This window comes from Phalacrocorax carbo, chromosome 7 (assembly GCF_963921805.1).
Source record: "Phalacrocorax carbo chromosome 7, bPhaCar2.1, whole genome shotgun sequence".
In the NCBI taxonomy this organism is placed as follows: Eukaryota; Metazoa; Chordata; class Aves; order Suliformes; family Phalacrocoracidae; genus Phalacrocorax; species Phalacrocorax carbo.
This window is the reverse complement of record NC_087519.1, coordinates 27,500,783-27,514,994: the sequence shown is the minus strand read 5'-3', so window position 1 is coordinate 27,514,994 and position 14,212 is coordinate 27,500,783. Positions and strand designations below refer to the sequence as shown.

General features: G+C 37.3%; 1 protein-coding gene across 3 annotated transcripts in view; it reads left to right on the top strand.

Annotated features, from left to right (window-relative positions):
• Positions 1-14,212, top strand: part of STAG1 (STAG1 cohesin complex component) — a 205,751-nt gene that overhangs the window by 121,215 nt on the left and 70,324 nt on the right. For all 3 annotated transcript variants that reach the window (XM_064457180.1, XM_064457181.1, XM_064457179.1), the window contains 2 exons: positions 99-172; positions 8,568-8,691. In XM_064457180.1, coding sequence (XP_064313250.1) covers positions 99-172; positions 8,568-8,691 — 198 coding nt within the window. The remainder of the gene's footprint in view (positions 1-98; positions 173-8,567; positions 8,692-14,212) is intronic.

Genomic DNA, 14,212 nt, shown 5'->3' with positions numbered 1-14,212 from the left:
TCTTCCATGGTCCTCTAATGTTTCCCAATCAGGAATTGTAAAATATCAAATTATAATAAGCAATGACCTTTTATTTGTTTCTGTTTTGTTTTTTGCAGCTACAAGAAAACCAAGATGAAATCGAAAATATGATGAACTCTATTTTTAAGGGTATATTTGTTCATAGATACCGGTAAGAAAATGCATGCCACAGCAGGCTCTGCTAACAAAGTATAATCACAAATAATGTCAAGGGCAGTTTCTGTGTCAATTTTTCTTCTGATGTAGTATTCTAGATGCCACAAAAGCAGTATCAAAAACACTGAAGTTATGGAAGAAAATTGAAGTGTAACCCCTATTACTTACACAGTAGAGCCATCCATACAACTTTATTTTAATTCAGTAAAACAGTTCTAAGGAGTTGTGGGAGACATGGAATTTGAATCTTTGTCTTTAGAAAAAAAAGTTGTCCAAGGTGGGAGCACAAACATGACAGATCTTAAGAATGATCAAATGATCACTGCATATCATAAGAGGGCAGTTTTGGTGGCAGGTGCCTCTACTCTGCATTTCCTTTTGTGTCTTACATGTGAACAGCAAATTTCTCATGTTTCCACCATACATGCTTTAGCCACAGCTTCAACTTTATTTTAGGTTTTTTCCACCTTAAATTACATAAGGGCAATCAAAAACCGGTTAACATTTATATTTTGTTCATTGTTTTGGACATTGGTGCCAAGAACAAAAAAGTTCTTTGTTAAAAAGTTACTGTGGTGTTTGCATAGCACAAAGGGGTTTTTTTAATAGTTAATATACATGTCTTGTGACTAGAAAACCGCAGTAGTTATATATATACACGTGTGAATGTGCACCTGCATGGGCTTCTATTTACTTTAGAATTGCACAAACCCATAGATTTGGACTGGTGTGTGCTATTTTGAAGTATGGTTTATCAGAGAGCACTAGTCTTTTAAAATAGATTTAAGGTTGTTTTGCATCACAAGATACCTCAGATCATCTGCAGCATCTTGGTGAAACCAGCTCTTTAAATGTTAATTGACTTATCGAAGTCAAAAGCTAAATTTCCAGGATATGAAACTATGCAATTAACGTTTCAGATTTAAGTTCTGGTTTAAAACTACCTACCATTTATGAAATCTTTTAGACAAATGGCAGAAAATGAGAAAGGGTGTATGAGAAGAGGGTTAGAAGGTGAAGAGGAATCCATAGTTCAGGTGGGCAGAGGGATTACTGTAATTACAGAGAAAACCATGTGGGAAACCTGGAAGGGGCCTGTGCTAATACATGAGTGTGAAGAACACAGTGGAGTCGGAGCATGTCTCTTCACTACCCAGGCATGGTAGTTGAAAGAAAGTTTATAGCAGTACTGCGAGCATCTCTCCAAGGAGGCCAGAGGTAGCAGCAAAAAGGGGTCTTTTAAGAAGGCAAGGGTTCCAAGTGTAGTGATTGCTCACAAAAGAACCACTCTTCCTGCATGCATACGTCATGCTTCTCTCTTTCTTCAGACCTTCTATCCTTATTCTGTCCCACACACCTGTGAGACAATTTCATTTGCTATCTGTTTGTTTCCTCACTTCTGAGGAAATTGTAAAGGAGGGATGGTGAATTGAGAGGGTCTGAAAGGTCTGAGATGAAACAGAAATGGTCAGTAAGCCTTGAGCTACATGGCAACAGAAGGATGGGTATATAGAGTCAACAGGTAAATTAGGATATTACCTCAGTATACTACTCACTATTTTGTTATGAAAGCAGTTTTTATGGTGTGTAGGCAATAAAGGTAAAGAAATTAAATGCAGAGAGCTTTTCCATTTTTTCCCCCTTCAGAGTTTGGTGCATTATATCAAACAAGAAGTCACTTTAAAATATTTTCCTAGTAGCTCATGCTCTTGTGTGGAATTGGAAAAATACTCTACCTTTTGATGATCTGCATGCTATTTCCATTTCTTTTCTTTTTTTTTTAAAAAATCCTCTTTTTGTAAGCCTCGTTTCTTTTCATGCCTTCTGCCACCAGTAGTAAAGGTCTGATTTTGCTGATATTGCTGTATCAAAGGAGAGACCAGATAAATAAACTCTGCTCATCCGTGCCCTGAAAAAAGATGCCCAGGCTGACACTGTTAGACCACTGAAGAATTTGCTGAAATCAGTCAAGTAGTGGTGCACTCTGAGCAGGGTGGGTGGCACTGCTTCTGCCACTTTTTAGAGAGGGTCAGGAAGAGTAACTGCTTCCAGGTCTGCCCCCAAGAGCCACTTTTGTGAGGAGTCATCATCTCTCTGGCTTCCTTAACTTCTGTGAAACTTCTAAGAGAGTTATCTTACATGTACCCTAATATGAGTAATCTGTAGACAACCAAGAACATAGATTCAAATTTCTGCAGTTACATCTGTTTAAGAACATAGAGGGGGGAAAATACCTGTATTAAAACCAGCTAATGGAAAAGAAAGCCAGGGCCAGGTTGGGGGGAGGAAAAAAAAGAAAGGATTTCAAACTATTATCTCCTTCCATCATGTTTTTTTAAGCATTCCTTCTCTCAGATAGTTAGAATGATTTATAAACTTGACATCGTTTTACAGTCCTTAGCCCATGCACAAACAATAATGAGTTAAAAGAATGTTATTTTAATTATTTCCAGAGAAGAAATCCCTTTCCAGAATATGATTCAGACTGCCACAGTGATTCATGCTTAGAAACCTTTGCAACTTAAATAGCAAGTCTTCCATCTAAAGAAAAAGGCCCCCCAAACAGTTTAGTTCAGAATGCAGCAGTCTTCCTACTAGTAAGCTGGGGTTGCAGTGAGGTTACATCTTCTTTCTGTAGATTGGCTTCCAATTTATTGGAAGATTTCAGTGCTCACTTCTCACATTAAAAAAAAAAATGGGCGGGGATTTGCAGAAACAGCTATACAGTTTTCTAGGTGTACTGTTAGTCTAGTGTTAACAGCAGATTTGGCCAAAAATTGACATATTCTTAATAAACATGCAGGAAGTGTACCTACCTCCTTGCATATTTCCTTATCTCTTTCCTGAATCACTTTTTTCTGACTATTTTTGTGTTGCTTTATGACATATTTGGACGTCCATTGATTATTTTTTTTCATCATCTCTCAGACGGAGAGTTAACATCAAAGGGGAGACATAAGAGCAAATTCAGTTAGAGTCAAGTTACTGAGCTCATGTTGGTGAGTATAAAATGGGCAGAGATAGTGACTGTGGTAAATAGGACTGCAGGGCCGTGAAGGTAATCGAACTGTACAACAGGTTGTCCAGAGAGACTGTGGAATATTTGTCCTTGGAAATACTCAAAAATTGATTGTAAAAGGCATGTAAGGGTTTGGATATGTTGATGTTCAGACATCCTAATCTCAACCAGTTTTGTGTCTGTATGAGTCTAATACCTTTGGTGTGTAGTAAAGAGATACTATATATTGGTAGGTCAGGGATCTTAAAAGTAATCTTTTTGTTTTGTCTTAAGTTAAACAGCTGAAAATTGCTTGCAGGATACATGTATATTAAAAAAGCAGGGGGGCGGGGAGGCCTGTTTCTTCATTTCAGTTGTATCTGCATATCAGAGATTACTTTGGTTCTGAGATTATTGCCACATAGCTTCGCAGATGTAACAAGCATTTACAAAATGCCCATCACCCTCAACAGTTATCTGAGATATCAAAATTTTGTTTTTGCTAGTTACCCTGCTTTTGATTTAGTATTGTCTGTCCAGATACATTTCCCTTTCAGAGGGGAAGATTTAGAAAATGCTTATTTGAGTCCTACTTCATAATATCTTTTTGTTTTGAATGCTCAAAGAGCTTTTCCTCAAACTGAATGTCCAGCAAAAGAGAACTGTTACAATTCAAATTTCTGGCAGACATGAATGGTCATCCGCAGACTGATGGGCATGATAGTTTCATGAATTTATGCAGTGGATTGAGCCTGTCCTGAGGTTATTATTTTGGCAGTGCTGATAATTAAGGTAAAACTTGCCAAATGTAGATGCCATCTTTACAGAGAAGATGCTTCTCTCTCCTTTCAAGGTACTCCTTTCCCTCCTACTGAGTAAATAGGATGATGATGGCAAGTGGCATGTGAGTTCCACTGTAGGAAACAAGAATGTTGCATGAAGAAAAGGGAGAGGAGATATTAGATGGAAGCCTGGTAAGGAAGCATGTAAAAGACTGAGAGGAGCAAAAACCAGTCAGTACAGGGGAAATGAAAATCCAGACAAAACCACAGAAAAAAACCTTTTCCCTCCCTGTAAATATGTTATCTTAAGGAGGTGAAGCGCACATCTTGGGTGGCAAGAAAATGCATTATGTTTTTATGTATGTTGAAAAAACATAAATTACCAAGACCGTTTGTCACTTATAGGCAAAAGAAAAGAGAAAGGCAAGAAGCTATATCTTTGTACTTAAATGACTTTGACCTTCATATCAAGTTTAAAAACATGCACTGCTCCCTTTGCTACAAAGCCATGTATCATACTTCAGATAAGCAAAGGTGTTAGCATGGTAAGTCTTCGAGAAACACTGGTTTTAGAGATAAGTAGAGCTACATCTTGAAATTCAAGTCATGTCTTCAAACAATACAATTCTGGCAAGAATGTTGGATAATCAACTTAGTAACACATTATTGAAATAGCTATTTAAGTAGCACTCTGTTTAGAATTACTTAGAAATGGGAGTGCTGCTTACCAACCCCTCCCAGGAATGGGATATGCAGTGAACATTCACCAGAATTTTTGGAAGTGGGCTCTGCACACTTCTATTTTTCTTACCTTTCCTGCTTTATGGGGTCCTAATCCAGCTCCAGAGATGAGAGAGTCATAGAAAGAAGTAGAAAAGACACTTTGTCCAGTCCTCTTTATAACTATACCTTCAAAATATTTAGAAACAGTCAAGCAGCCCAAGAGACAGGTGTAGTTCTGTTGAATTGGCAATGGTACATTATTGTAGAGCTGCACCATTTCATGTCACTTCACTGGGAGTTTGAGATTCCATCTCAGAGAACTGCAGAGGCAGGTGAGTGACCCTAGTTTCTCTCTTTGTTAGAAAGTTGTATCCAATTTGCATGTTCTTCAGAAGGTTTTCTGCGGTTCTCTCTGTCTTAAGATTAGGATGTGAGAAGCAACAACTCCAATGGTTGTATTAGGCAAGCAAACATGCAAGAAGAATGCTGTCAGGGATCCTTTCAGAGCTCCCAAGAAGTCTTGAAGCAGTTACTGCTCTGTTAGTCATCGTCAGTTCTTGCCTTAGGTGTTTCCCTCAACATTGGTAATAGTTTAAGGATTTAAGTATCCATTTCAGTGCAGATCAGCCAGGTTAGCTTAAATTGCTTTCAGTTTTGGTCTTGATTTAACCTAAATGAGTTTGTGGCCAAATGGACTGTGAGAACCCAGGAGTTGCAGGTGGCAACCACTCCAGCAAGGCCCTGAGGAGCATACCGGTCTCCACCTGTCATATCGCAGTTATCCATTATAGGATCTAAGTTTCAGGATCCTAAATGCTTTTGTCCTTAATCAAAATACTCTCATGTAATTTATCATGAAATATATGCTGAAGTGGCACTTTTGATGGTTGTTTCTCTGAAAAAACTAGTAAAACCCTGATACTGTTTGCTATGGTTTGTCCTAAGTTTTATGGACCTGTCTTGTCAACCCAAAATTTTAAAAGGAACCAGTGAATTTCTTACCAGATCCTCTTTTGTCAAATCTCTTTACAAAGCTGCATTGTGGGGGGCTTCTTTACTAAGAGTAGGAATATAGGTTGTGAATTTTGCTATGAATAGTTCGAGATATATATATATTTGTGTAATATATATATATTTGTGTAAAAATTATAAGAATTCTAGTTTAATAACGAGCAGTTGATCACATGCATAACAAAGGTATAAAGGCTTTTTGGCCTTTATATGTATCATGTTTGATACAGCATCGTATGGGCATGGAATCTGTGTTACTGATTCCTGAAAGAAGACAAATTACTCCTATTGGTAGTACAGTTACGTGGAAGATGGTGATGGAGTGGGAAATTGTGTGTCACAAATTCTCCTGCCTCTCAAGCAACTTAAGTCTGTTTGCTAGTCTCACATGCCTGATGCATAATTCTTTCCCATTTTCAGTTATACTAAGATGTTAAATTTTTAGTATACTAAATATTGTAATTAGTTGAATAGGTTTATTCTTTCTTTTTTCTTTTTTTTTAATTACAAATAGCAGCTTGGAGTGTTTGTCCATAGTGCCTAGGGATCCCTGAGAAGCTTTTGAATCAAGAATCAGTTTTTCACTGTCTGTCTAGGGAAGTTTGAATGCATTCTTACAGAAATTATAAATTTTCCTCATTTTTGGCTAGCTGTGCTGTATGATTAAATGGCTGTTGACACGGGTTCTTTTTGGGATTGCCATTAAATCCTTCCAAAATGCTTCACAGTTAGTAAATTTATAAGGTGGTGAAATAACCTACTTGGATGTGAGGACCCAGGCTGTCATCCCCTAGTGGAAATGTCTTCATGGTTACTTTGTGTTCCTGAATATGTGGCTCCCCTTATACTTATTGGCCTCTGAGACTGTTCTGTAAGTCTTGCATTCTGATTCCTTCTACCTGTATTTTGTTTTAAAAGTAGTTTAATAATAATTCTATAAAAGAAAATCACTGATCTAGTTCAGCGTGAAGTAATACAAAATTAGACATATATATCTATATTAATATATACTCATCATTTTAATTAAAACTTGGTTTTGTTATGGCTGCATTCCCCATAATGAATGCAGCTTTTATAGTGCAAACTCTCAAACGTAATATCTCAGCACATTCATCCTTAGAGTATCTAAAACCTGTTTGAGAAATCCCTGGTAGAAACAGCTTATTTAATGCCCTACTCTGCTTGTAAGGTGGCTTGTCTACATTGTGGATTGACTGTTACCTTGGTTTTGAGGTTATAGAGTCTTCAGGGAGTTTGACAGACCAGTTTTAATAATTCTCTTTGGAGGTTGACAGAATCAGCATGTTTCACGTAGGCAAAGAGAGAAAATTGTAGTGGTTTGAAGGCATTCCTACATATTTCTCTCTAACGTTCATACATTAGCTTTAAATGCATGTTTTGTGCTGTTACATCAGTACAGTTTTCTCCCTATAATTTGAAATTGAATGAGAAAGACAACTGTAGAAGTGTCACATCTCATATGTGATACTGCGATTGATCGCCGTGTTCATATAGGAACTGTGGTTTTCACCTTGGTGTCTGGAAGATCATATCCAGTAGAATGGCAGCTATTAAGGGGGACCAGTTTGAAGGTTGGAAGTACATAGGTAGTTACAGTATGGAGTAATCACAGTTCTTTTATATTCTTGTGTGTGTGCAAACTTATGCAGTAAGTATCTTGAGCATAAGATAGAGTGTGTTTTATTTCTAGCTTGTAAAATTGAAAACTTCAGGAAAGATACAGTTTCTGTTATTTTGCAGTTATCTTGTTTGAAGCTTGGAAATTTTTTCTTCTTTTTCATAAACTACATTTCATTTCTGGGTTTTTTTGGTGGTGTTTTAGAATTAAAATGATGTCTATTCCTTTTCCAAAAAGATTTTTAAATAAAAACACAGAACAAAACTATTGATTATAAGCAAGGCCAGGGTTTGCGAAGCACCAGACATTCACTTCTTCTGTACAGTGGCTCTTTATGTTCCTCTTTTATTACAGCTAAAATTTTGAACTGTGAAGCAGTGCCAGCTGGAGTGGCACAAGCAATTTCTCATAGTAACAGATGTCTCAAAGATGAAACTACTAAAGGGCCAAATGGCCCCAATCCCTTTTCCTGTTGTTTAGCTGTCATTCATTATTAGTAAATATGCCATGCGCTGTGTTGGTCAGACAGAATAGTGCCAATCAGATTGAAACAATATCCATCACTGATCTCTTTAGGTGATCTCTCCAGACAGTTTGCTGCTGCCCCTCCTCAATAAGCAGCTGATAAGTCTGCCTGAGCTACTACATCTTTGCCTCTTCCATTACTTACCACAGTCAGAATGTAGAAAAAAGCAAGCAAACTGGAAGAAACCAATGTTGAAATGTACATATTTTTCTGGGTTTGTTATAGGGGCTTTTAAGTGGTGCATGAAACAAGATCTGTTTATGTACCAAATTCCATTCAGCCCCTCTGGCAGGCTAAACCAAATAACTTTTTCCACCTTGCAATTCTTCTGCACATCTAGCTGGAGAGAGTCAAGCCTGCTAAGGAAATGACAGTGATGATGTTTCAGAAATGATTGTCTAGAGGAGGTTTGTAGAGAGGGAGGTAGAAGATGGAGTAATAGACTAAGAAGCAAACTAGGGTGAGAAATTTTTGAGATAATGGAAATATCATATCTGAATGTAGAAATACTGAAATTATTAGATAGATCAGTGAGTTCAAGAACATAATGGAACAGAAAATCAGTGAGACAGCAGTGAGAACAGTGACAGGCCCTACATCATTATGTTCATCAAAAGTAAAAGCAAAATATTAGAGCTAGGGCAATGGGAATGAAAAATAAATCATATGTGTCTAATACGGTTAATTTTTCTTTACTTTTTTCCTTATTAGTGATGCTATTGCTGAGATTAGAGCTGTCTGTATTGAAGAAATTGGTGTCTGGATGAAAATGTACAGCGATGCCTTCCTGAATGATAGTTATTTAAAATATGTTGGTTGGACACTACATGACAGGGTAAGTGTTGTGTATTACCATACATAGCAGAGTGTTCTTACCGTACATAGCAGAGTGTTCTGTAAGTAGCTGATGTTATACTACCCAAGACATGTTTAGTGTATCATCTTTGATTTGTAAAGAGATTGTTCTTTTTTTCTTGCCTGTTATTTATCTTTTAGCCACCTTATTTCAAGGTATTCACTTAAATGAGAGTATAGTAGTCTCAAACTGTGTGCTTGCTTGATGTGCTTTTTTGTGTTTTCAGCCTCTGTTAGAATATCTTAATAGAAATGTTTCCATGGTGCTTTTCTTCTGATTACAAGAGAAAGAGAAGTCTCCTCAGATCACCTGAGAACCTTTGTCTCTGGAGCAGAATGGAAAAGAGACTTCCAGATGTGTCTTCAATTTACATTGCCCAGTAGTTAGAGGAAAGAGAATGTGTCTGGGTCCCCAACAGACATCGCTGGCTCCACAACCAGTGGAGTTCTCATCAATTAATTTTCCCTTGAAGAATTTCTTCAAGTTTCTCTTTAGCTTTTTCTTCCAAAAATTGTTGAAACATCAGGTGAAAGCAAAAAGATTTATATCCAGAGGTTCTTTCCTGTCTCACCAGAATTTTTGGTACTGATGGCATCCTCAACATGCCTCTGCTGGGTGGTGACAGGCCTAAGTACCACTCGGTTCTTGCAGCAAGCGTAGCCCATTCCTAACGCTAATAGAACAGGACTTTGTGCTTCTGACTGTATGGGGGGTTTGTATACCAGGCAGCAACTGGGACTAGCTGTCCTCCCACTCTCACCAAAACCAGTAGAAACACTTGTTTTACTTGAAACTCTTTTCCCAATATTATCCAAAGAAAACAGATGAGACCTATCTATCTGTTGAAATGTGCATTAAATTCCAGCATCTTGATTTACACTGTTCTTTTTTTTTCTAGCAGAACTGCTGGAAAAAATTAAAAGTTTGCAAGTTTATTCTCATGACTTGCATAACTAGTAGTTAATAGCTGATTCTTTGAAAAGGTTATTTCATAGTAACTTCGGACAGCATATTAATATTGAGGATTTGACTAAGTCACTCTTTTGCTGAAGTCCGAACAAGATCAGTTAGAAAAATGTTAGCTTTCTTTTGCTAAGGAAAGAAGTTAGCTGCTACTGCTTCTTTTGCTTTAGCTACAGCTGTCAAGCATCTGCATCTTACCTTGGTTTGGACCAGCAATTTACTTAAGTGTATCCTGTATGCTTTAGAGTCTAGATATGAGATGTCTTTCTTCTCTAAACCTGTAGGTCTCAAACTATTACTTTAAAAACTTTCCCCAAACTTTTACATGACACCTCATTGTTACAAAACTTGATTAGGAGGGATATTCTGCTTACTGCTTCAATCAGCCATGACCACCATTTAGAGACACTACACTTCCTGTCATGAAAGCTTGGACATGGAAACATGGCCATCACAGTGCTTTGAGAGGCAGAGCTACTGCTCCACCTGTGTACCTTATTTTTAACATTGGTGTGCCTCAGTAGGAGGCATGCTTCAGGAGGTAGAGATCATTGCTTCAGGTTATCAAATCAGTGGGGTGGTAAACTCAGGCTGGAGGATTAGGATTTTAGGTGTGGTGGAGGCTTTATTTTACTAGAGCTTTTAATTAAAAATAAATTCTCTCTTGAATAATTGCAGTGGATTTTTTAAGCGCATTCTAATCCTAGCAAAACATTTCTAGAAAGGAGCACTTCCAATGGGAAAGCAGAATCTAGTAGCATTGCACTTTGTAGCTCTCAGTCCCCTTCTAGTATCGGAAGTCTAGCCATTTCTCATGGCACTGTCTGTGAATGGTGTCAGCTTCTCACTCTGTTATCTGTCACATCAAGCAATTTCTCATGTCATGTCCAATAGTTGTTGCTCACATCTTCTTCACTTAGCTTAACCTCAGGCCAGAGTCTAGTCATCTGGCTGCAGCCCTAAAGTATATTTTTACATCAGTGTTTTTAAAAATAATATGTTCTTTCATATCAGACAAATTCTTAATTACAATGTTACAGTAAAAAAAAAATGTTTTTCCATCTGGACCAGACACAGAAGAATTCTGTCAGGCTACTCTCCTGCCTCTGCTTGCTTTGTAATGTTATTGTTGCAGGCCTCAGAAGTGTCTTGGGGTTCTCAGTCCTTAAATCACTAGCTAATCTGTTTAATATCCTGTTATACATGATATGTCATATATTTTTTATTGATGTAGTGTATGTTTAGAGTGAGACAGATTGTAAGTAGGATAGAGGAAGAGTCAGAAGCAGGTGGGCCATGTGTCAAAGGATGAAAAGGGAGAGAATGGAGAGAAAGAGACATTTGGGGAGGCACAGAAAGGAGGAAGTGCAGTGGGAAGAATATATTGAAAAGAGATGGAATAAGAACCAATTAAAAATGGAAACCCTCCAAAAGTACAAGATCCCTTAACAGCCTGGTTTTCATTGGCACTACCTGAAAAACTTGCCACCTGGTGGTATCCAAGTTTTTTTATTTTTGATTTGCTTTGATAGGGAGATAATTTTTGCTATGATCAGTACTTAAAATATCGAAAAATGAAGGCTGAGGCAATAGTCATAAGGTATTTCAATTTCATATGAACAGAAGTCACCCCAAAATTATTAACTTCTCTGGAAGCTTGCTACTACAAAAAAGAGAGGAGGCAGCAGTGCAAGAGACTAATAAGCAGTTTCAACATTCGTCTTCAGAAGATATACAAATTAAATCACAGGAAAGACACAGTTCTTACACTTCTTTGCAGTGGCTCCAGTGTAGTCTTTCAGAGGTAGGATACAGAAGTTTATGTCTCTAATTTGGGGAATATGTGTATTTTTTGTGTTAATCTGTCTCTTCCCCAGATTTCAGATTAATGTCTATAGGGCTTTTTGGCTTTTTATAGATTACTTTCACATTTGAATATGGGTTTCTAGTTCTGCCTTTCTCTCCTTTTTAGGCTGCTTATTCATTCTGGTGGATCTGGGAGCATAAATTAAATATATAAAATATAAAGCTATAATACAATTGCATTAAAAACTCTTTTAAAAAAAAAAGTCTTAAATCAGACTATCCAGCCTAAATTTTCACCTGCCCCATTGGTGCATGGAACTGTCTTGAAACCATCATTGTATCTCTAGATACCCAGACAGTCATGGTTCTTAAACCACTTCCTAGCACATACGAAAATTTCTTTTCCTTCTTTGCATGCTTCTACTTTCTGTGAAAGGAATGAACCCAGGGTCTTTGGGAACAGATGGTATTTGAATACTTTATTGTGATAGTATCCCAAGTTAAAAGGATGAAAAAATAAACTTGGTTTTATTAAGATTATGTAGAAACTAAAATTGTAGTTTTCCAAACTTCTGAATGTTTGACTTTGTAAAACCTCTTCAGTACCTACTCACCTTGGTTTTGGGAAAGCTTGGGAAGAATAAAAAATGCATCAGATGATACACAGTGTCTTCATAAATGGTATTGAGTGGGCCTGCGCAGATGGAGCACAACTGCTTGCTCCTGCTGGGAATACTCCTGCCATAGGTACTAACATGCTGCAGGACATTTTTGTCTGTTTCTCTCTGGCAGTGTAACTGTTTCTGTCATTCGGCAGCAGATTACCTCAAAATACACCACCCTAGAACATCAAAATGCAACACAGTATATCATGGTCATCCCATCCCATGGTCATTTTTCTATGCGAGAGGAAAAACCAAATAGTGCAGAAATATGGTAGGACAAAGAGCTGAACAAATTAATTATCTATTATTAAAACCTGTAAAATTAAAAAAAAAAAAAAAAAAAAAAGAGCAGAATACACTTAGCCACCAAAAAAGGATTTGAAGTATCCAAAAGGAGAAACGTGAAGTGTGAGAAGAGAAGTGGCTTTGCTGGCTCTCTTGACTACCCACCTACTCAAAAAATATTTAAAACTGTGTTTCTGGGGGCTCAGAAAGTCGTCATCTCTGTGTGATCTAAGCCTTTTTCTGGCATGTGAGCTGACGCATAGTGGTGCACCTTTAATTACAATTTCTGGAGCTGTGGTATCCCTGAATGTTAAGAGAAGTCTGCACCAGGATGGTGCTGGGCCATCTTGTATAGACTGTACTCTTCCTAGAAAGGTTGGACTAGATGGTCCCTGAGGTCCCGTCCAACATGTGACTCTGATTCTTGTTGGGAGATGGCAAACTAATACTCGAAAGTACCAACTATATGGAACATTAATAAGAATCTGAGCTGGCTCAGTCACTGTGAGACTTCCACAAGAGTTACAGATTGTTGGTTCAAGTCCTGTGAGTAGTGTGTAAAAAAAAAAAAAAATATGAAAATGGTGTGCTTCCATCAGGATGGGTTCTTTTTCACAGGTCTCTCATATTAAAGAGAATTTTGAGTAGAGCATGACTCTCCCAGAAAAATGTAGGCTACCCACACTGCTGGCATGAAAGGTGTATGTATTGCTTTTTGCTTCATTAGCAGCAGTAACAAATTTTTTGCTCAAAACTCAGAAGTGTCTGCAGGATTATCTCAACAAAAACAGGGAAATTATGAGAAATGTTTGTTATTTAGCAGTGTTGATAAACATTTGATGGCTTTGATTTAGGATCCAATTTCAAATTGTAAATGAAAGAAAGCATTAACAATTAAGCACTAGTGCGAAGCATTTCTCATATTCATGAAAAAGAATTTTATATAACAAAAATAATAACATATATAAATAATTATCTAAAAACACTTTGAGAGAAGGGGAATTACAGGAATAATTAGGCTAGAGAAAGAGGCATGCATAGAACCAATGGCAGTGTGGATGAATTCAGCATTCTGCAATAACCAAGTGTCACAATTATAAATTGGACAAAACTCCAGGTAAGTATATTTTTCTGGAAGATGAAACTCAGGAGAATGGAAGATCTTAGTTGTTAGAATGCTGATAATGCAAATATTTTGTCTGTTATTTACCTAGAAAATGGTAAGGCTTTCCTTTCAGATACATTCATTCTGTCTGTAAAGCATAGGTATGACTACACAAAAATAGTTGGAAATGGATGCTCATTTTCTTTAACAGAATTATAGGTATTGCATGGTTGCAAATATTTGCTGCCTTAGTTTGACTCATACTCACTATGAACTTCAGCTCGGAATTGCAGAAAAGCTGGCTAAAATCTAGTCTGGGAAATATTTTTGCTTATTCCTTTCTTGCTTAAGGCAGAGTTCACTGTATATCCACAGTGTTCCTCTCACAGTCATATTTTCTAATAAAACCTCTAGTGTTGGTTTTTCCACAGCTTTCTGTAGCACTTTGAGTGCTTAACTACGTTTGCCACTAAAAAGTTCTTCTTCGCATATGCTAAGTAGTCTGTGTTGTAATTTTAATTTATTATTTCTTTTCCTACACATTGTGCACATAAAAAGTGACAATGGGTTTTTTCCTCTTCCTATAGAGCCAACTAACTTTTCTTGTGCTACAAAGACATTTATGGAAAGTTTTCTTCATTACCTCTTGTGTCCATTTCGTACTATGTCCAGGCCT